General features: G+C 38.5%; 1 protein-coding gene across 6 annotated transcripts; it reads right to left on the reverse strand.

The window, feature by feature from the left end:
* Positions 1-49: 49 nt before the first annotated feature.
* mzt2b (mitotic spindle organizing protein 2B) lies at positions 50-23,830 on the reverse strand. 6 transcript variants are annotated; one of them, XM_041811752.1, is made up of 7 exons: positions 23,466-23,830; positions 22,637-22,825; positions 20,581-20,744; positions 14,866-14,973; positions 11,213-11,274; positions 9,984-10,081; positions 80-217 (listed from the first exon to the last, which is right to left on the reverse strand). In XM_041811752.1, the coding sequence occupies exons 2-6, from the start codon at positions 22,810-22,812 to the stop codon at positions 9,986-9,988; spliced, it is 606 nt and encodes a 201-aa protein (XP_041667686.1). In that variant the 5' UTR covers positions 22,813-22,825; positions 23,466-23,830; the 3' UTR covers positions 80-217; positions 9,984-9,985. The 6 variants fall into 6 exon arrangements, with proteins under 6 accessions (XP_041667688.1, XP_041667689.1, XP_041667686.1 ...); XM_041811755.1 differs by lacking the exon at positions 9,984-10,081 and having other exon boundaries at positions 58-217; XM_041811753.1 differs by lacking the exon at positions 80-217 and having other exon boundaries at positions 11,213-11,271.
* Positions 23,831-24,225: the final 395 nt, after the last annotated feature.

Raw genomic sequence — 24,225 nt, forward strand, 5'->3', positions numbered from 1 at the left:
TTTCAGGTGTTTCAGTCAGGACCACTTTGTCAAGAAACACACATAATTTGCGACTAAAAATATTTCTTTATTAGCAGGTATTAATAAGCATTTATACTGTTATTTATATCTGGTGGTTTGGCTGGTCTTGGATCCCCTGCCCTTCCACGAGTCCACGTGGAAAGCACTAAGCAGGCACAGCACACTTTCCTGCTCTTCCAGTGCTGACAGGGAAAGCCTAAGATGGGGAGACAAGTAGCAAAAACCCCAGAGCAGAGTAGGCATCAGTGACAACAGAATAACACTGATTAAGTCAGTTTATCAGAGGATAAAGGAGGAGCTGGGGCAGAGGATGGTTGCGAGAGCAGCTTGCAGAGAGAGAAGCAGAGCATTGCCAGGCAAGAGCAGGTTAAATATGACAGCATGAGTGCGATTAGCCAATAGTGTGCTTTAGAGCAAATCAGCTGGCTATCAGCTGATAACAGCTTGCTTGAGATCAGCTGATCTCAATCATGGCAGCGTTTGACTCTGTGGTCTGCCTGAACTCACGCCATGGCCTCAATTTGTCAAACTTCAATGTTTCAGATCATCAACCAAGTTTTAATATTAGACAAAGATAATCAAAGTTGGTCGGTCTTTTGATGATATAGTTTTATGGCAGATGTAAAAGTTCAACTTTTGTCTCATCAATCCACAGAATATTTTTCCAAAAGCCCTGGGGATCATTAAGATGTTTTTTGGCGAACATGAGATGAGCTCTTGTGTTCTTTTTGGTCAGCAGTAATTTTGGCCTTGGAACTCTCCCACGGAAGCCATTATTGTCCAGTGTCTTTCTCATTGTTAAATTATGAATACTGACCTTAACTGAGTCAAGTGAGGCCTGCAGGTCCTTAGATGTTCTGGGTTCTTTTGTGACCTCCTGGATAAGTTGTTGATGCGCTCTTGGAGTTATTTTGGTAGGTTCACCAATGTTCCAAGTTTTCTCCATTTGTGGATAATGGCTCTCACAGTGGTTTGCTGGAGTCCCTAGCCTTAGAAATGGCTTGGAAACCCTTTCAAGACAAACAGATGTCAATGAATTCTCATCTGTTCTTAAATTTCTGAAGATGGGACCATGATATGTTGCTTTTTGAGGACTTTTAGCCTACTTCACTTTGTCATAGACGTTCTAATTAGGTCATTTCTTGATTCAACAGGTCTGGCAGTAATCAATGAAATTGAACTCAGCTTTCCAAAAAATTTGTTAGGCAGGTTCTATTCAAATGATTTCTTCACTGTAGATCTACCTATTATGTTGATTAGCGTTGAATGAATTGGCTGTTACCCTCATTGTAAGGTTTGATGTTTTGCTGATTAAAATTCTTTGGGTCAAAAAGGTCTCTTTCAGTAGAAAAAAGTTCCCTATCCTTGCTATAGACTAATCAAGGGGCTTCAGTGAGGGTAGCTCCCCACTTAAGAGTGGGATAGGTACACTAGGTACCCCAAGAGAAGGGTGCCTTAAAAAAAGAAGGGACAGTATAGATTCGTTTTTTTTTTTTTGAAACAGCCAAAGTTATAAGCAGGTACATCTTTAAATCAAGGGAAATGGATATTAATTGATATGCACAAAGAAAAGGCCTTAAACAAAACACTCTAAAAAGCTTGACAGCACTCTTCATCAAGGGAATTTGAACCTCTATTAACAAAACCCAATCCGACAGTTGAGGTGAAACAGTCAGTTAAACAGCTGTGTCACACCTTCCATAGTTTTACTGGCGAGTGCAGACTGTTGACACAGCTTAGAGGCACCTTTCTGCTCCAGTACTGAGCTACAGTGAGCAATGCTAAACAATTAATCTAAGACACTACTCGCAGGCAGCTGTGCACGATGTCTCACCTTTTATGCATCAGTGTTTGTGAGCGTGCGTAACCTGACAGCCTGCCACACAATGGGGGTCCAAGTGAGTGTGAACTCTATTCGCTCCCACAGCTGCTATTAACAGACGGAATGAACAGCTTCTCGCTAATAAAGTGAATAAATAAATAACGCTTAAGGGGCCATGTTTACCTCTTCAGTGTCTGTCGATAAAACTACTTAACAAAAAGCAGGAAGAGCTTTATGCTTTGATTCTCTATGTATGTGTGGATTAACTCTCTTCAGTATACAGTTATCTATTTACTGTGGCGATTACAGTAGCTCTGATAATCTCTGTGTGCTCAGAATAATCTAAAAACTGCCAAAACTAAACTGGGGAATAATGGAACAAGAGTTTGTTCTGCTTTTGCAGTCTGTCATTGTTTTGATATTCACCCACGATTTTATCATCGGGCAAAGGTGGGCAGCAGAAAGATTAAAAAACTGAAATATCACAATGACATCAGTATTCAGACCCTTTTCTCAGTACTTACTTGAAGCACCTTAGGCAAACATTAAAAGCTTGAGTCTTTGGAATACGATGCAACAAGCTTTGCACACCTGGATTGGGGGGGTTTTCTGCCATTCATCTTTGCAGATCCACTCATGTTCAGTCTGGTTGGATGGCAGTCAGTGGACAGCCATTTTCAGGTCTCTCTAGAGATGTTGGATAGGGTTTCAGTCAGGGCTCTGGCAGGGCCACTCTGGAACATTCACAGAGTTGTCTTTAGCTACTCCTGCGTTGCCTTGACTGTATGCTTGGGGTCTCTGGAAGTCATGTTGGAAGGGGAACCTTCAGCCCAGTCTGAGGTCCTGAGCGCTGTAGAGCAGGGTTTAATTGAGGATATCTGTGTACTTTGCTGCATTCAGCTTTTTCTCAACCCTGACCAGCCACCCTCACAGCATGATGCTGCCACCGCCATACTTCACTGTTAGGATGGTATTGGACAGGTGATGAGTGTTGCCTGGTTTCCTCCAGTCATAACTTTTAGAATTGAGGTCAAACAGTTCAATCTTAGTTTCATCAGACCAGAAAATCTTGTTTCTCATAGTCTGAGAGTCTTTCAGGAGCTTATATCCAAACTCCAAGTGGGCTTTCTTCTGTTTCTTCTGTGGGCATGCTTCCGTCTAGCCACTCTGCCATTAAGCCCAGATCCATAAAGGGCTGCAGTGATGTTTGTCCTTCTGGAGATTTTTCATATCTCCACAAGGGATCTCTGAAGCTCAGTCAGAGCCACCATTAAGTTCTTGGTCACATCTCTTATTAAGGCCCTTGTCCCTTGAATGCTCAGTTTGGTCAGGCGACCTAACCTTGCAAATGTCATCTGGTGGGCCAGGTATTATTGGCGGCAGGCTAATTTTGGCCCACGGGCCGCCAGTTGCCTACCACTGCCTTAAAAACTCAACATTCAAATAATAGCCTGAAAATCCTAATTTTTTGAAACAGTATTGTTTATTTATATTATACCGAAAACCATAAAAAGAAAAAATAATTGCCATTAAATTTCACATATATTTTTTGTATCACATTTGACACATCAGGCGTTTTTTACAACTGATAATCCAGTGGAGGGCATTTTTATCATTTATCAGATTGTATTCTACAGGTCTTTAAGTCATTTATTGTGCATGTTGATTAGAGGTCTCATAAAAGTATGTATTAAATATTATAAAATAGGCTTTGAGGGGTTAACGTGTACCTATACTTCAGAACTGATTTAACAACAGAGATTTTTTATCCTTGAGCTCGTAAACACCGTGTGTTTATCTAAGATCTGCTTTTTATTAAATTCCAATACAGTTTTACAACAACATTTTGACTTTCTTTCTATAATTTTTTTCAACTTCACTCTCAAAATTACAACTTTATTCTTGACATTTCAACTCTATTCTTCAAGTGCACTGCATTATTTTCCCTCAATCCTGGCCTTATCTTCTTCAATATAATGAGTAGCATTGTAGTGTGCTAAGGTTTTTTTTTTGTTAAAAAAAAAAAAAAAACACAATTTCTAAAGTTTGTTTTTTATTTGATTTTGTGTTATCTTTTTGTCTTCTATCATAAATGGTTTGTTTAAAAAAAACTCTAGCTACCTCATTAGAAAAAGACCCTTTATAACAGTGGTTCTCAACCGGTGGTTTGGGACCCAAAGGTGGGTCGCAGAGCAGTTGTCTGAAAAAAAGAAATGATAGCAAAAGTCCTGAAGTCCTTATTGGGCATGCATTGAAACCTTTTATTTCATCCTGTTTTACTGTGAAATTGGGTAAATCTAAATGTTTGATCAATATTTCAACTAATTTATCTCTTCTTGCAATAAATGGCTACTTTTCGAATGATAATGAAGTAATTTCACAAGTTCTTTGGAAAATTGGAAAAAAATTGACACATAATGATGGGGAAAGAGGGTAGAAATGTGTCACTTTTGTCCCTTTTCTTTTTTATATCAGATGTTATCGTCCAATCACACTCCAAACTGCAACATATTCGATTAACTAAACATGCGTTGTTGAACATTTTTTGGAAACGTGGGTCGCGATCTGTCATAAGACAGACTGGTGGCTCCTCAGACTGGACTAGTTGAGAATCACTGCTTTAAAACAAGCATAAAAAACTAGTTTCAGTTATTGAAAATATTTGTAGTTCCAGTATTTCTTTTATTTTCCTAAATGATTAAGACCTGTGAACTATGTCAGTTGATTTTTTTTTAATCCAAAACTATGATGAAGTTTAAAAATGTGATGTTGTAACATTCCTTGTTTTAGATGATGATTCCCAGAGGAATTTCTGTGAAAGTCAAATATTTTTCATTTCTTTTTAAAGATCTACTATTTCTCTTTTTTAAGAAACAAGACAGTGAAAAGAGTCAATTTATCGTACAAATGTTTCTTTGATAAAAAGTGTGTCCCATGGCTACAGTAACAGCATCCATATAGGGAGAGTGGAGAGTGTTAATAGGCTTAAATTTCACCAAAGTTAATGACAAATAACATTTGGATTCTTTATTCATCATTAAAGTATTGTAGTTTTTAAGGAAGCTTTTTATAAGAGAATGCATGATGAATTTATGAAAATAAAGGTTTATATTCTCTTGAATCCCTCCTGGTGTCCTTCTGTCTAAGTAATAATGATAATAACCTCATTTGTATAGCACTTTTAAAATCAAATGTTACAAAGTGCTTTGGCATGCAGGAATAAAAATAAGCAGCTTGGTACAATACTGGGAACTGGGAAGAGAAATGTGATAGTGAGAAATGACATGAAGAAAAGGAGCCAGGTCAGATTCAAACCCAGACCACCAGTCCTGATGACCACAGGCTCTCTGAGGGTGTGAAGATACAACCACCAGTCTACTGGCGCTCCTGAAACTAAAATAAATGCACAAAAACACAAGATTATAAACCCCACTGAACATTAAATATAAAAAAGATGAATACATTTGTTAAAGAGTATTTAAAAGCGGGGAATTATGACCTTAACTTTCTAAAACACCAGAGAAGGCCTTTCTCTTTTTCGTTTTATAAAGTTTGTTTAAAATCTGGATGCTACTCAGAAACCCATCCAAAGCTCAGATTCTTTTCCTGTAGTAGGTGGTAATTAAAATTTAATGTTTCTGTTTTTCTGCAGCGTATCCGCATTAACCAAGACATTATTTCTACCAACAATAGCATCTTGTGAATTAAAAAAAAAGGCTTTTGTTAACGCTTTGCTGAACAAAAAATACAACTCTACTGAAGCAGCAGCAGCAGAAATCTGCTAGATTGGTGACTGATGACGCTTTAACAGCAAATATGGAGACATTTCTCTCCTTTTTTGGAGGGGTTAACCGGCCCTGAGGGGCGTTAGCTGTGTTAGTTTGTGTGAGAGAAATAACAAATCAAAAATAAATCGATCTTTATGGTGCTACAGATGCTGATGAGGAAGGAGGAGGAGTGTTTAGCTGCTGGTTGAAAGACTGTAGAGCATAGCAGAGTCTGAGCAGAGATAGAGACAGAGGATGGAGAGGAGGGGAGAGAAATATCAAAGAAAAGGACAGATGGCAGCATTTGGATTGTTTTATTCACTGTTGAAGTTGTGTAGTTTTGTTAAGGAAGATTTTCCAAAAGAACATGATCAGTTTATGAAAGCATGGTTTATATTCTTCTGAATCCTACCTATTGATGAGATTTCTATCATTAATTATTGTATGCATCCCTCTGTTCATCCCAAATGAAAGCTTAATATCAAAAAGACTAACAAGTTTGTTAAAGAGGAGTCTGTTTTTCTAGAGCAGTGGTTCTCAACCTTGGGGTCGGGACCCCCTTGGGGGGTAAGCTAAGAATATTTTATAACACTGTTGCCACTTTACACCAATTTTACCAAATGTCTACCTTTTTTCATCACTTTTTAATACCAATTTTGCCAATTTAAGAACATGTTTGCCACTTAAAACCCATTTTTGTCCATTTTAAACTCTTTCCATCACTTTTTTTGCCTGTTTTTGCCACTTCTAAGCCAATTCTTGCCACTTTCTGCCTATTGTTGCCTCTGTTGTCCCATTGTTGCCTCTATCAATCACTTTTTACAACCTTTTTTGCCCATTTTAAACACAGTTAACCCATTTTTGCCAGTTTATATCAAATTTTCATCCCATTCCACCTAAATTCCAGCAATTTTTTGCACTTAAAAGCCAGTTCAGCCACTTTTTAATCCCCTCTTGCACTTTTTGTGCCCATTTTTCCACTTTAACCCAAATATATTCATTACTAAAAATTACTATAAATAGAGATAAAATTACTAAAATTGGGCAAAAATATTTTTGAGCTTTTATTAACCGAACCAAGACTAAATCTTCAAAGGTTTTAGTGACTTAAATGTGAATAAAACTAAAAGTCATTTTGATCTAAAGACTAAGACTAGATCTAAAGTAGCTGCCAAAATAAACACTGCCTGATTGTGGCATATGAAGAATAAGGATGGAGGTGAAGGAGTACTGATTTAAAAAAATATCCAGCTACATCTACTTAAAACAACATAGTGACTTTTTGCATTATTTTGTATGTACATCAGCCAGATTTATCTTTGTATAAACTCCACTTTTTTATTTATGAACAAACAAAATCAAGAATCATTAACTTGTGTTTTTTTTTTTTTAGCAGAGTGAACAAAACTAGTGTTTACTTATTTATGTCTTTTTTAAATTAATGTAATTTCAAGTAATTCCAACCTGTTAAAATAAACTTGGTTTTATTGTCTAGATTCAAACAAATGTAGACTTCTATGTTATAAATTTTACTAGTCTTAAAAATGCATGTAAAGGCACTTTCATACTTCCTTGGTTTCTCCTCATTGTTACTGAGAATATTAAAGAAGCTTAAGTTTCCACATGTGAGAATGAGACAGCCAGTCAAACTCAGTGTCAGGAAGAACCTACTTCACTCATGGTGCAAAAGTGTTTACCATTAAAAACAACAATTATCTATCAGAAACATGAACATAGGAATCCCAGCAGTGATCACTGTACAAAAGACAACATCTTAACTCATCTGTTCACATTTAATATAAACAATGCCCAAGGGCATCATGGGAAAACTCATCACTGCCATACCCTCAGTCAACAGTTCAGCTAGTTTTGATTTTTCTCTCTTTCTCTCTCTCTCTTTATCACTATTTTGGAAGTTCCCACAATGCACCACAGGCTACGTTGATCATTCATGGGTACTGTTTGTGTTTTGAAATGTAGAACGAAATTGAGTAAAAATAATAAGATCAGGTTTTGTTGTGTGGAGGAGCTTGAGTTTTTTTACAAATATAAATGATTTTCAAAATTAGGCGTATCTATATAAAGGTAGAGACTTTTATTTTATTGTTGATATCACAGATTAAATTAGATTTATTATTTTAATTAGGTGTATCTATATAAAGGTAGAGACTTGTATTTTATTGTTGATATCACAGATTAGATATTTTTTTTCTAAGCGAGGAGTGTTTACCTGCTAAATGAAAGCAGTGTTAATTCTGTTGACTAAACCAGTGACTATAAAAGTTCAACTACCTTGTCTCCACAAGGGAGACTAGCCTAAGAAGAAGTAAAAATAGATTTTTGAATTCAAAACTCTAACAGAAAGTAAGTTCAGTTTTCATCAAGGAAGCTAAAACCAGACTGGAATGTCAGTGCTAGACTGTTACATTTAAAACTCAGGATATTTCTCCTCTGTGAATAAGGTATGTCAGTATTTTCATCAGTATATTAAATATAGTATCTGTAATATTCAGTGAATGTTTTCCTTTTAATATTGATGTTAAAGTACAGAAAAGTAAAAGTAAAAAGAATGGAATAAAAACTGAAATAACAAAAGGACTTTTTATTGACCAAAGGTGGACCAAAATGTGTTTGACTGTCTGAATTATACAGGTTAAAAATGACTTAAATGTGATTTAAACTAAGTCATTTTAATGTAAATGTTAAGCTCAGGACTAGCTGCCAAAATTAACGCTGGCTGATCGTGCTACATGAGGGAGAAGGATGGAGGTGGAGGAGGAGTGTTTAGCTGCTGGTTGAAAGACTATAGAGCGTAGCAGAGTCTGAACAGAGATAGAGACAGAGGATGGAGAGGAGGGGGGAGCAACAAGATGGAGAGAGACTGCCTGCACATACTGTCAAGGCAGTTAATATAAGGTGTGGAGATAAGGCCCCACAGACAAACATTGACCAAATCAGGCATTTCAGCAGCGCAGCCCCAACTGTCAGTCAGCCTGAGAGACAGACCAACAATCAGCACTCTACCTCTGATAAGGGCTCTACTGAGCGCGTGCAGGAAATAGCCAATCTGCAGCCAGCCCTGGCAAGGAGGGTGAAGGCAAAGAGAGGGGGGAGAGGGAAAGAAGAGGAGGAGGCGGGAGGGTGTGATGATGGAGAGCGAGAGAGGTGAGAGGAGGGAGGACAACAAGTGAGGGAAAGTGGCCTATAAATTTAGAGAGAAATGTGGACCAAGAGTTCAGAAGAGAGGATAATACCCGAGGGAGAGAGAGAAAGAAAACAGGATGATATCCCTCCACCCGAGTGCTCTCACAGAGACAGACATTCAGTGATGAGGGGTTTTTTTTTAAAAAAGGGGCGAAAGAGAGGTGTGATATCGGCTCCTAAAATAGTGTCTCTCCCCAGTTTTTTTGTCACCTGGGAACAGCTTGCAGGGAGAGAGTGTGAGAACTTGGTTTAGACCAACACCTTGCATTAATGATTTGCCAACAGCTTTGACTAGCTCATTATTCAACGCGCCATGCCTTTGCCTTGCACACAATAGCATCATTTCATCGTCTCTATTGATTAATGGTGCGTGTAGTGCGTACATGCGCGCGCACGTCCACATGAGTGAAGGATAACGCCGCCTTTTTAATGGAGGAGTCTACACTTGCTATGAAATTCACTCATAACAAAATAAACACATCTAAAACTGGATGCCTATGGAACAACCAAGGCCCACACCACCTAAAGCTTGGACCCACAGCGACCCCTATGGGTCACAGAGGGAACTGCAGCCTGGCTGCAACTTTGAAGAAATAAATTCCCAGCTGTTTAGCTTTGTCAAACACATTTAGGTTCCCTCCAAGCAAAACAGCAGCGAGCACCAACAGCTGGCGAGTGTTTATTTTGGGAAGTGGAGTCAGAGGGGTTTCCTTTCCTTTCGCCATTAGCATGGCCAGTGATAACAGTGGGATTCAAGCTAATCACAGAGGGCCTTGTTTGTAGTCTTGTTTGTGAGAGGGAGGGAGCAACATATAGGAAAACAGGGCGAGGGCGTCACACAGAGAGCGAGCGAAAGGGTTAAGTTCCCTCCCCTGGTTGCATGCTGCTTTCCCTTGCTCTGTCAAGCCCCATTAAACCTGCTACACCACAGCAATAAGGTGCCATCAATTACAGGCACGCTGCCATCAATGCAGAGCGCAGAGGAGAGAGGAGAGGCAGGAGCACATAAACAGGACAAACGGCCGCATAAAAGACCTGCAGCCACATAAAGCCCCACAGCCTGCCTCACAGACACACCACTCCATCTCTCTCTCTCTCTTTCCTCTTTATCTGTGTGTTTGTGAATGAGTGCATGCTTTGTTTCAAACATGCATTCATTTTAGACTCACTTTCATTCATGATGGCATGCAGACTTGCAAAAGAAGGCTGGAAAAACCGGCCACCTGGGTCGGACTTTTTGTGTGCCTTTACTGCCCCCTTGTGATGACTGTAGAGAAATTCAAACACAACAAAGCATAAGCATCAGTGTCAAAACTTTCACAAATATTTCCCCATCAAACAACACCTTCGTATTTCAGCACACAAAAATGTCAATCAGACCATGCAAGTAAACTCTATAAAAGTGAGATGTAAGAAGAGTAAAAGTCTGTTTTATCTCAGCCTATATTCTTCAAGGTTTTCCTGTTTTATTAAGCATTCAACAGGAGAAAGGCAGCAAAGCTGAACTCATTCAAGCACCACACAAAGAAGACACACAGACAACCACTGAACTGAGACCCGTGAAGGTAACTTCTTCGCCACCAGTCAAAGAAGGTAAAGAGAAAGAGCCTGTCTTTCTTCGCCTTTTGCTGTTGTGCTGCCTTGAGTGTAAAAAACTTGAGTAAAAATCTCTGTGGGAGTCATTAAATGCCAGACAGATAAACTTTTTTCATGGTTCTCTAAAAGAAGTGTGACAATAACAAACATCCCTGACCTTTCGTTTCTGCACATTAAAATGGTTCTGGTAAGTTTCATAAATATCTTTTAGTTATTGTTGCTTCCTCTGAATGTTTGGCCTTCACTCTGTAGAATAATGTGAGCACTGTTTGACACTAGAAGTCTGTACAATCAGTTACTGAAGTCGGGGATACTGCGCTCACATATCTGTATTTCAGGTGTGTAGTAGTACAAAATTTTGATGTGCATTAAAACTATTTTTAAAAAAAATATTCAAATCAAACAAGTATGACGAGGTGACCTTTGACCTTTAACACTGGTGGATTTCAGGTGGATAGGGGGAGAAATTGTGCCTGCTGGTACCCTTATGTCTAACAGGGAAGTACCCTATGTGATGCCCTTCCAGTGAAAAAATGTGGCAGAGTGCCCTCTCAATGACTTCAAAGAGGACAAAAGAGATAAAGTGCTCTCTATAACGGGCTTCATAAGATAAAATGTGACAGCGAACCACAGTCAGAGCCATTATCCACAAATGGAGAAAACTCGGAACAGTAATGAACCTTCCCAACCTTCCCATGACTCCAAGAGTGCAATGACGACTCATCCAAGAGGTCACAAGAGAATCCAGAACAACATCCAAAGGCATCACTGGCCTCAGTTAAGGTCAGAGTTTATGACTCACCCATGAGAAAGACACTGGACAATAATGGCATCCATGGGAGAGTTCCAAGGCCGAAACCACTGCTGACAAAGAAGAACACAAAGGCTCGTCTCACATTTGCCAAGAAACATCTTGATGATCCATCTGACATAAAAAATAACAAAGTATTTGATAAAAAGAACATCATGCCAACAGTCAAACATGGAGGTGGCAGTGTGATGGTCTGGGGCTGCTTTGCTGCTTCAGGACCTGGACCACTTGCTGTGATTGATGGAACAATGAATTCTGCTGTCCACCAGAAAATCCTGAGGGCCAATGTCCGGCCATCAGTTCGTGCCCTCAAGCCCAAGCACTCCTGGGTTATGCAGCAGGACAACAACCTGAAACGTACCAGCAAGTCCACCTCTGAATGGCTCAAGAAAAACAAAATTAAGGTTTTGGAGCGGCCAAGTCAAAGTCTGCACTTAAATCCAATTGGGATGCTGTGGTGTGACCTTAAACGGGCAGTTCATGCTGGAAAACCCTCCAATATGGCTGAGTTAAAACAATTCTGTGAAGAAGAGTGAGCCAGAATTCCTCCACAGCAATGTGAAAGCCTCATCACCAGTTATTGCAAATACTTATTTTCAGTTATTGCTGCCAAGGGTGGAACCACCACTAGTTTCAGGGGGCAGTTACTTTTTCAAAAAGGGCCAGACAGGTTTGGATTTTTTTTTTCCTCTTAATAAATAAAATCCCCATTTCGAAACTGCTTTTTGTATTTACTTGAGTTGTCTTTGTGAGATATTAAAATTGGTGCGATGATCCCAAACATTTTAGTGTGATAAATATGCAGGGGGGCAAATACTTTGTCACAGCACTGTATAGTGCAAAAGTGCTTCGAGTGTTCTGTTGCTATAAAAGCTCAAGTCCATTTACCAGTCAATTTATGATGCCCTTCCAGTGGACAGATATGATTAAGTGCCCTCTTGGGAAACCTTTCGGTGGCAAAATCACTCGGGTTGCCCCTCTACAGGACAAAATGTGATTAAAATTCCTATTGTATATGCCAGTGACAATTGCAGTTATTCTCCAGACCGAAGCTGACACAGACCCAGCCCTATAACAGATGTAGGAAGGACAACTATCTGAAGTTATACTGCTATCTTCTGAGAGAGACCTCCCATCTGATCCAAAAAAGGTCATGGATATCTTCAAACACATGATCAGTGGTGGACTTCTACTCTGATTCCAGCACACTGACTACCCCTACCTGGACTAAGCTTCTTGGAATGAAGTTCATGAAGTTTCAATAAGCTTCTGCAATGTCACATTTATTTCTGTCCAGAGTTGCATCAATTTCTTGCCAAGATCTTGTATTGATGATGGGAGAGTCAGACTGCTGTGCAAGGTCAACTCCAGCACATCCCAAAGATCCTCAATGGGGTTAAGGTCTTGACTCTGTGGTGGCTAATCCATGTGTGAAAAATGATGTCTCAAACTCCTTGAACCACTCTTTCACAATCTGAGCCCAATGAATCCTGACATTGCCATCTTGGAATATACCAATGCCGGCAGGGAAGAAAAAATCCATTGATGGAATAACCCGATCATTCAGTATATTCAGGTAGTCATCTGACCTCATAACGTTGCTGAACCTAGACCTGACCAACTGCAGCAACCCCAGATCATAGCTCTGCCCACCCAGGCATGTACAGTAGGCACTAGGCATGATGGGTGCATCGCTACATCCGCCTCTCTTCTTACCCTGATGCATCCATCACTCTGGAACAGGGTAAATCTGGACTCATGAGACCACACTACCTTCTTCCATTGCTCCAGAGTCCAATCTTAACACTTGAAGCCTTTTGTTCTTGATTAGCCTCACTGATAAGTGGTTTTCTTAAGGCTGCAGAGCTGTTCAATCCCAATCCCTTGAGTTCCCTTCACACTGTGCGTGTGGAAATGCTCTTACTTTCACTATTAAACATAGCTGTGAGTTCTATAGTTGTTTTTACGATTTGATTTAACAAAATGTTTAAGTGAATTTTTCTTCCTCAAAGTTGAAGGTTTCCCATTATCATTCCAGTTTTTAATAATGCGTTGGAGCATTAACCCAGTTTTAGTAGTTTGAGCAGTCTCCTTAGATGTTTTCTGTTTGAGACATGCCAATAATCTGACCCTTCTGAAATAGATTAACATCTTTTCCACAATAACAGGATGCTTCTTCTGACATGGTTGTTTAAGAAATAAGCTACTCACTGTATCAGTTAGGGTTAAATAACTTGTTGCCAGCTATAACGTAACCATCCATGCAGTAATGATCCAATGGGAGGCTCTTACCTATTTGCTTAGTTAAATCCAGGTGGTGACTTTTTTTGGGACAGGCAGTGTATATCCTTTCAGAACGTTTTTAAAGAATTTTTAAAGTCACTTCTGTGCCTTATTGGCCCCACATTCAATGTTTTTTTGTTACTCATTGTCTTGATGTGATAGAAGCTGCTGTAACAGTCATTTTACTGGAAAGGATAAACAAAATACCGATCTATGAAAGCCATCAAATATGATAGATTTGTTGATGGTTTATTATTTAAAAAGTTACGCATTAAATACAGACATTTTCATGTTTCAGTAAAAAAAATCAACACTTTGTTTTACACATAAATGAACATTTTGATTAAGACACACTTAAGTTACCACAGAATAACAGGACTTGTTATTGTATTAGATTTTTTAAGGGATTGATTTCCCCAAATTACAAAAAGCTTACATTTAGTCCCTTCTGTTGTTATTTGGGTAATAGTTTAAGAGGATGGAAGAAATAGGCAAGCAGGGCAAAGCCCAGCCTTTCTTATATATGAAGATAACAAAATTATAATAAAAACTGATTTTACCAACTAACCAAAATAGTTACAAGAAAAGCATGCAATACCCCTTTAAGAGGACTTATTTCTAATAGACCATGCACTGTAGCATCCTCTTCGATCTGCTTGGGTAGCACACATTACTGACAGACAGATGGACAGACAGGTGTCACGGACTGCCACCCTGATCTGCTGATATTTTAGGCTAAATTAGTTCAGCTTGAAGCCACTGACCTTTGACCTGTGACACAACTGTAGAGCTCCACACTGTAGAGATGCTAAGAAACAAGCTTAGCATTTCTCAAGCCCTCTAAAGACTTGCCAAGCACCCCTCAAGAAACTGAGAAAGAATGTTTTTACTAAGCATGAGGTAAATCACATCATTTCCAAAGTTAAAATACCTGTGATTGAGATGCTTATTCTGTTAGCTCATTAATAGTTTTCCATTGTGTGTTGGAAACAAGCAAACAAACTCAAGGATAATAATGCAGCAGCTGCCTCTACTAACATGTAGATTTAATTTTCTTTTCCGAGTTCCAGACTTCATCCTCTTATTTGAACTGGTGTAAGTAAGAGCATGAGAGAGAATCCTTGTGGAAACAATTCAATTTATACATGTTGATGGTCAATGGTGCAGATTCTTTCCAAACTTCTAATCTTGGTTGACAGGGTCTTGAATAAATGTGTTTTTTTTTTATTTCTACTTTTTAAGCAATCCATTAAACCATGCAACTGAATAATTTATATGTAAAGTAAACAACATATTTACAAATGGTGTCAAACTGTCTTGAACTTATGTGGAGTTAATCTGTGAGGAGGAACTACTGCTACCCGAGCTCTTAGTCTTCTGCCCTCTTGTGGCACTGGGCTGCCGCTGCACTCGCTGGCTGGAGGCCTCTCTGCTCTTCTCGCTGTGACTCGCTCCGGCTTTACTGCGCACTGCAAGGACAAAATAAGACAGAGCAAGTGTAAGGTGCAGAAAAACAAGATGTTTTTGTGACTGTGGATTAGCATACTCAAAAAACATGGAAATGGAAATGAGTGATGTTAACGGTAAGACAGACAAAAAAAGAAAAGAAGATGGTTCCAACTTCCTACCTTATGTAATACAGATCTAAAGAAATAAAGGCTTTAAGAATATGTAAAATATTATCAATCTGTGACAGAGGAGACTTAGGGCAAGACTATGGTACACCTAAAACAAAAAATGATTTATTTAATTTTTTTTCAGAATAACACATAAAACAGTCTTTGTCAGGTAAATACTCCTATGGGCTTTGCTTCTAAAATCTTACAGAGCAACTTGCAGGTTAACTTATGACGATATTTACAATAAAAATGTCAAAAATGGCCTTTGATAATGCCAAATCTTGGTTTCCCGTGTTTTACGAGACAAAATGGTACACATTCAGAGGAAAACATGTTTTATTGCAGTTAAATCCTACACATGCTTACACAATCAAGGGATGCAACTTAAAGCAGTTAGCTGTAGTTGGAGAGAAAACAATGCAGTGCAGTGAGAAGATAGGGGTTTACCTTGGATATGTTTAGGTCTTTTTGTCATAAGACACTGTAAAATGTAATTAGGAGTAATTAGGAGTTTTATTTTCACCATCATAGCAACATGGAAATGAGCAACATACTCATTGCTAAGAATGCTTAAGAGGTGATGAATTTAAAAAGCACATTTTATAAACATGAACAATGTGTTTACACTGAACTTGCCCCGCAATACAAGCACGGACATGTTCCTAGGAATGGTGGACAAGACAGGAGAGACAAGCGAGGAAAAATAGAGATTGACAGTGATTTCAGTATGGAGGCCTCAACGGAGTGGCTTCAAAAGCTGTTTGAGTCAGCCAATTGTAATCAAACGGCTGACGTCACACAAGCTTTGTCCAATTCTTTTTACTCTCTGGTAGTAACCTGAGCTCGACAGGCTGACGCTGCTATAGTTTATGTCCAGTGGAGCTTGTTGATGGATAAAACCCATGCTGAGGCCAGTAAAGAGAAGTGCATGAACACTCTCTGCCAAGAGAAGCTTTCAGTGTGCTCTTTGCTCATGTTTTTAATAAAGAAATGGGGCCAGGTTCTCATACAACTGCTAGCTACATCCAAGCTAAATGCTACAGTAGTGGCCGCCATTGCTATCGGCTTCCAGTACAACTGAACCCCTCCTACAGCTACTGCCTCACTCTCCTCTAGTGACACTGATTGGTCAAACCGGTTTTCAAACCTTGCTCTTATTTCACTTCGAACCTTTGCAAGACGGATTTGCCTGATAACAGACAAGGAATCTGAAAGGATAAACAAACTGTATCCTGAAGCTCACAGACAAAATTTCAGAACAGTTATAAAACAGCCAACCTAACTTGCTGCTTGTGTGTGAGAAGGAGTGCCTCTTGATATGTGGTACGACAAAGCCTTACAGGATCTGAGGGAGTTGACAATACTGGAAATGGTTTTCTAAACCATTTTTCCTATACATTAATACACTGATTTCCACAGTCTACAAGTTGCTTTTTAATTTGTCTGGTTATTTATTATTTTTTTGTGCCCAGGAGACTTTGGTAATGCATTTAATTTCAAAATGTGTCATACATATGTTTTCTATGTTCTTTCAGGTAAGCATGCTTTGCCAAGGAAGGGACTAAATCTCAATGCACAAAAAATATTAGGTGAATTTATGATTTCCATTATAGAAAAAAATGTGAATGTGTGAATTTGTCTTTCACCATCCACTTTACCCCTAAAGCATAAACCATAAAACCAGAATTTATTTTAACTCTACCACACTTAGCTATTTTAAACCCTAACAAAAGAATAAATTAAGCCGTGAATGTGTCCACACCCATCTTCCTAGTCCACAAACATGCATGCACATTAACATGCATATAAACAGACAGCTTCCACTTGGCAACTTGGGTGAAATGAGGAATGCACAGCATGTAGTCTGACACAATCCCAGTCCTTGTAGCAAACAGACAAACACTGATTACATAAGAGAGGCAGGCAGACAGATGGATTTGTGGGACATGGTGCAGCAGAAGGGACCTTGACTGTGAGCGGGGCTAGCGTCTTGGGGGCCGTAGACCACAATCTTAGTGTTGACCCTTGTGGCTCTGGGGCCTGACGCTGCGGGAGGAGCTGCCGAGAGCTTAGGGCTCTTTCCAGAGACCAAAGAGTCGTCTTCTTCAGGAAACAAAGAAGCGCAGAAAACATTACATTTAAGGAGAAGAAATGAGAAAGCACTGTGACATGAACGCAGCAAATCCTCGGTCTTATTCCCACCTCTGTTTCAGAGAAAAACCAGAGTGAGGTGAAGTGAGGAGGGAGTTTAGTTAGTGCTAGGGATTAGTGGGTGCACAGTGCAGAACAAGAACCTCGACTACAGTCTTTACAGTAGAGAGAAAGTGAATTTTGGCATGCTTGAAAAGGATGTGAGAAGCAAAAAGCACAGAAAGAATACCAAGAGGGAGTTGAAAAATCTGCCAGGAAATTCTTAAATTTAGGTCTCTCTTTACTTTCTAAAGAAAAGCTGTGAGCCGGGCTCTGAAGACCTTGAAATCTTTACACTGGGGAAAGAATTTTTTTACACACCAACACCCACTCGAGGCTTAAACTTATGTTCACTTTCATCACACACAAACCAGAACAGCCAAAGTATTTAATTCTCTCCGTGGTTTGAGGTATTTCTGCTTTCCTCAAACAACTTTCTAGACACAACTGGCTTGATGGAGAACTTGCAGCTGCACATGAAGGTTTTTAATCTAAAGATGAGCTATGCTTTTTTTAGGCAACATGAATGTTATAACTCACAATGTCACATTCCAAAAATTTAAGCACATGATTTGCACTATTTCCACATTTCACCGAACACATCCTCTATCTGTCTGTGTAGGTCCACATTATTTAGGTTATGGTGATCGTTGGTCCAAAGGGGGACAACTGGACTTGGACTTGGTTGAAGTTCATGAAAACATTTTCCTCCAAAAGGCTGAAGAAGTTGAAGAAAATCAATCAAGTCCAATGTGGCCTCCAACAGTCACATTTTATTTCTACATTTTTATTGTACTTTTGTCTCTATTCTATTTTATGTTGCTCTTCTTTCAAATTAAATAGTAACACATTACATGACGCTCATATACAAAACGAATTTGGAGTGAGAATTAACATCTTAAATTTTAAATCTTAGCAGTTATTCAACGTACAAAATATTATTGGCTGCATTTTATTTACCCTATTCTGAATACAGTTATCACCACTTTTCTATCCATAAAATACAAAAAAGTAAGATTGACCCAATCATACATCCATAGACGTTATTTATACAGCACTCTTTCTATTTACTTCATCTGCAAGAGGAGTCTTACAAGCACATTTCTGTTACACTGCATATTCAGAACATATTATGTTAAAAAAATAAAAAACAAAAAGGTTGTTGGACTAAACATCTGTTTTCATTATTTTGCTGATCAATTTTAGCTGATAATGATAAAAGAAATAACATAATGATGATGTGCAGCTTTGTAACCCTGCATCCCTTCCACTGAATGTAACAAAAATCAACAGATTCTGTCAGCTTAAAGGGAATGTCCAGAAAACGTCACATCTGCTCTGTGCTGAAGGGGGAAACAAACCATTCATCCAAATGTCGAAGAGCTGCTGTGTGACCATCAACAGAAAAATAAATTTTATTGTCAGAATCTTCTGTATTTTAGTTTTAAATTTCACCCAACTGATACATAGAGCCAAATAAGAGAACACTGTAGCTGTAAGCCAGTGATTGAGCTTGGTCACTAGGATCCAAAATGCAAACATGTTTGTTTGTATTCAACAATTCATTATGTAACTTTAACATTCAAACATTAAAACACATTCTTGTAATCCAAACAGTATTCAGTGGTTTAAGGCAGGGATGTCCAAAAAAATGGCCCGCAGCACATTCTAAGAATAAAATTAAATCTATCCCTGATCAGAACATGAAGCTTAACTGTTCTGTACTTCTTAGTTTCAGCACAAGGTGGTGCTACTGTAAACCAACATTTTGACAAGCACAATTTATTGATGTGTTGTTGTGACTAAACTGAGACAACACTGCAAATGGTTAACATATCCGCAACCAAAATAATCACAAAATTCTGATTTACAATGCCCTTATTGATTACAACAGCATACCAGAGGTGGGGGCAGTGATAGCCAGGGACCACAGGGCTCCCCAAAATCCTTAAAATGTTTTACTTTTTGCCTTGTCAGCTATTAACTAGCCATCTAAGCATACTCAGTCACTAAGCATTTCGTAACTAACACTTAATTGATTTTACAAATTGCAACACCCTGAAGGAGAGGTATATGGAAGTGGCCCCACCTTCCTGACACATGTCTGTATGTGGCCCTTGGTGGAAAAAGTTTGGACACCCTTGGTTTAAGGAGAACCATGAATATTGGATTAATTGATAACATGTTAAGTTTCATTCATCATATCTACCAGGAATGTGACTTTACCTCTTGGCAGGGGCTTTAACCAGGCAGCAAAAGAAATTTTACTGTGGCACATCGGGCTATTGAGTGCAGGATCATTTGTCCAGTTTTCCATAACATGTTGACAACAATTTGATCCTGTTTTGTTAATTTATTAAAGCATCATTCTTTGTCAAATGACAATGATGACTCAAAATCAGACATTACAGATCATTAGCATAGCACTGGAGTTCAAAATCCTGTGACTGTGTGTGTCATTTGAATTTAGAGTAGACCTCAGTAGTGGTAATCTCAGAATAACTGATAACTATGATTGTCTTCTCTGGCCGGTAACTTAACTTTCACACCCTCCTTTATGTGCTGATTATGTGAAGATGTGACACACTGAGTTAAACTGCTAGGCAGTATTAACTTTAGCAGCTATTTAGCTATTAGTCATTTTCACTCTTGAAAGTATCTTGTTATAGGAAATGAAAACACAACATTTCAGCCCAGTTTTAGCCAGGATGAAGTCCTTACATTAAGTCTTTATTTATAGAAAAAAAACAGAAAACTGAACAAATTTTATTTGCCACATTGTGAAATTAATATAAATGTAAAACACTCATATTAATGCACTATCAGCACCTTAATTACTTTAAAATATAATGCAGAAAACACGAACTTATCTTATCTGCACAGTGGAGACATATTATGAATTTTGGATGTCCAACAGTCAGTCTTTAGTCTCCTTGATTTAAACTAAACCTACTCTCTGTCATTAAAGCCTTTTTTTAGTTAGCCCCAGTCTTGTATTCCTCATGGAAAAAAAAGGTAGTCGACAAACATTTTAGTCAATGAAATTAACACTGCTGCCAAAGAAATCTGTTGAGCACATGATTTTCAAATTAAAATGTTAAATATATGCCATATTAGATCAGGCTTTCTTGCTGCTGTTAGGAAAATTTTCACCTGCATCATATTTATAAACTTATGGACTATTTTTTGCTAAAAAAAAAATATATATTTACTTGACTGAGCAACATTTATTGTGTTTCCATGGTCACACTGCAGACAGACACTAACCTCTGGTCTCTGTAGGTGCTGTAGTGATGCTGGTCGTGTGGGACGTTGTTGAAGGCTCTGCTCCGCCGCAGCTCTCAGCGACCCTCTGCCCCGCACACATTGCCTTTAGAGTCTGGAAGACTGCCTGAGGAGCCACGTTCATCTTTAAAAGATCTACGATTATTCTGGGACACAAGAAAGACAAAGGAAAAAATGTCAAATCAGGGTCTTTTTCTGTGTATCTGAGGTGGGATGAGTACAAGACCACTGTGCTCAAGTAAAATTACAATTACCTTAAGTTTACCTACGTAGAGGTAAAAACAACTGGTCTTCAAATCTACTCAGGTAAAAGTAATTCATTTAAAATATATTAAAAGTACTAAGTAGCTACTTCTGATACCTGAGATCATTATCGTACCTTAATGTGCAATAACAGCTAGAAAATATGCATCTCAACCAGGCTTTTTAGGGCCTTGGTTCTTAACTGGTGGGTCAAGACCAAAAAAGGGGGTTGCAAAGCAATATTCAGATATATTATTCAGATGCAGAAGTGTGCCTAGGCCCTAGGGACAAAAATGTGTGCTTTAATTTGAAAGATATGTTTCCATCTCTTTGTTCCATCACATATTTTGTTCAATCTCAAGTCCAAACTGCCCCATTATTCAATAAAAGCACTGGTCATGCTTGAAAAATTGAAGAAACTTTGGTATCGATTTGTGGTAGTGATGGGTCCTGACACCAGACCAGTTAAGAACCACTGGTTTCAGATAACTGACAAGTCAGCACTCAAAAAGTCTTTTAAATACTTTAATTCCTCAAAGCTGTTGAGAACTGGTTTTTCCAAAAACAAATTTTTTGTGTCTGTATACTGCCTTACCCAGAATTAAAGGACTTTTTTGAAGGCTGACCTGTCAGAAATCTTGTAAGCATTTTATTGGACGTACACCATAAGAAGCTGAATCGCTAAAGTGTGCTCCTTTTTTGCCTTGTTTTTTAACCACTGGTTTGAGTAAAGGTACACCCATTGGCGTTTTACCATCAGGTATTGGTAAGCAATTGCCTGGGGTCTCAAAGTAATATCATCACAGAGAATAGCTCCTGTTTGAGTGCCAGTTTCCTCTCCTCTACACTTTGTTGTTATTTAATCCACACTTAAAAAAACAAACTGTTACCAAATGAAGAGCTCTACTGAGTGAGCCAAATCATCTGGATCTCTTAAACTACATATTGGTTTATACACCAATATGTAGAAGCTCTTTAACCCAAATTATATTTTTAATGCTGAAACAGAATTATTAGAGTCATCCATGAATCTTCAAATTTACTGATTTACAAGGAAATGAAAAAACAGTAAAGCACATTATTATTTCTTGATTAATATGTCAAATTATAGTTATTTACTTGCATTCCTGAACAGAAAAAATAGTTTTAGTGGTTGAATGTTATGCTTGATTAATTTCTGACTTCTCAGAGAAGCCCAGTGAGCCGGCTCAAATTTGGGTACAAAAAGGAGAATTCAGTTTGAAATTCCTCATTCCTGTTCAAAAAGGTAAAACGTGGAGAGCTCACTGAAAATGAAAGAGTCTGTGTTAAAGCACTTCATGATGCTGGATGGTCTCTGAGACAAATATGACAGGTGGTCTAATAAATTTGTTAAGCACTGTAAATCAGCTCAGGAAACATGTGAGAAACCATGGCAAAACTGTACTTAGCTGAGCTAAACTGCTTTGTGGAAACAGACCATGCAGAAGTGTTGTGTGATGCTGTTTGTCTGGGCTTTAGACAGGGTCTTTTTAGTTCCTGCCAATTGCAATTTCTCTTTATTTTCTGTTTTCCTGACAATTTCACTCCTTTTGGGACACAAAAGTAATGGTTAAATTTTCACATTTTGAATGCTTGGCATAGTCATAAACAGCTTAAAACATGGCCTTTTTGGTAGCATTTCTCTATGTAGAAATCACATCTTTCCCCCCAAGGGGTGTTCTCTAGTGAGGCCAACTGCAAAGAACCTATACTCAACATGCAAGGTTGAATATGTGATATACAACTTAATTTCTTCTGCTTATATAACACTTACTTGAAGACCTCTTGGTCCACAGTGATTCCTGCTGCCTGGGTTAGCTCAAAGAGCTCCATCTCCTCAGCACTAAGGACTTTCTTCTTCTTTATAGCATATTTCTGGACGTTGCTGGTGACCACCAGAGCAGGGGAGTCTGGGGCTGAAGGCACAGTTTGTGGTGGCTGTTGCGACATCTCTGACCACTATCTGGACATGGGTGAAAAGATATAAGGAACATTAAGAACTCAATTAAAATCAGAGAGCTTTATTGGCATGGAAAACGTATTAGCTTTGCCAAAACAGTGTGCAAATACATTTATAAATGTCATATTTTATACAAAACAGAAAAAAGATTGCCACGTATATCATACATATATAAATACTGGAATACACAGTAATAACAGAGCTTATCAATTTTACTATGGCTTACTGATTAGAATATATTAGATCGTATGCTAAAGCTATAACCCAGTGTTTCGGTTTGTAGAGTGACCGTTTTAACTGGTGACACACGCCATGCTATTGTTAAGTGAACCAAATTTTTCCTTTTGCTTTAGCTTCGTATTATAATACACATCAGATATGCCAATAAAAAGAGTGTTTCGTTAGGAGCATATTTCCGTTATCAACAATCAGTGTCTTGTAACAGTGGTAAATGAATTCGGTTTTGTCTTCAGTTGGCACGGTCACTCATTCAAGCACAACACCAGATAACCGCCAGCTGTGAGAATCAAACAATTAGTATGTTTTTCGACATTTACCCCAACTATTCACCAACATGTTTGCTACATGGCGGAAGCTAACTGACAAATTGAACTCGTGGTTTACAAAAAATGAAATTACGTACCGCTAATATCGGCAAAGTGAGTGATTAAAGCGTCGTCAAAAACAATTCCTCTTGCCACAACCAAAAGAGGCGCGCCAGAACTGCGTCATAGACATGAGACATCCCGTGCTATCATGGGAGTTGTAGTCGAAAACAACGAAGCCTAGCAAAAACTGGCGTCCAAACAAATTGTGCGTTTGAAGGAAATGAGCCAATACAAAACCAAACTGAAACCTCTAAAATTTGTACAACCTTCAAGTAATCAAACACGAGGAAACAAACAAAACACAAATATTAAAAGAAGAGAAAGTACTCTAAACAAGTTTATCAAAACTTCGCTAGCTTGATGCTACTTTTCACCCTACCATGTCCCGTCTGCAGGTGAATCTGAGCAAACCGAGGTAATACGTTTCCGGTTTGTAAATAGGCGTGAAGGCACGAAAAGATGGCGTCCTGGTTTGAAAAAAATATACAATTTTGTTTCTTTCATATGTTTTCTCCACAAATATGACTTTATTGTTGACTTGAAATGACAGATAAGATATTTACACTGTTGGGTTAGGGAATGCTTGGAGTTTTAAAGTTTTAACATTGCTTAAATAAGATGAAAATCTTATTTTGTTAAAAAGTATTTGATTAAAACGCCCAGTGGGAGGAGCTACTGGATATAAAAGAGGGCTGCTTTAGCTTGTTCATTAGTCTGGAGCAAGCCACCCTGCAGGTAACTTCCTATCATTTTGTTCTTATTTCTCTTGTGTTTTGCTGTTAAAGAAGAAGTTGT

Source organism: Cheilinus undulatus, linkage group 17 (assembly GCF_018320785.1).
Source record: "Cheilinus undulatus linkage group 17, ASM1832078v1, whole genome shotgun sequence".
In the NCBI taxonomy this organism is placed as follows: domain Eukaryota; kingdom Metazoa; phylum Chordata; class Actinopteri; order Labriformes; family Labridae; genus Cheilinus; species Cheilinus undulatus.

Excerpts from the sequence above, each read along its gene's own strand:
- mzt2b (XM_041811752.1), bottom strand. The coding sequence starts at position 22,812 with ATGTCGCAACAGCCACCACAAACTGTGCCTTCAGCCCCAGACTCCCCT. Across the intron at positions 20,745-22,636 it reads GTGGACCAAGAGGTCTTCAA|AATAATCGTAGATCTTTTAA; the intron begins GTAAGTGTTATA and ends CTTGTGTCCCAG. Across the intron at positions 14,974-20,580 it reads AGCACCTACAGAGACCAGAG|TGCGCAGTAAAGCCGGAGCG; the intron begins GTTAGTGTCTGT and ends TTGTCCTTGCAG.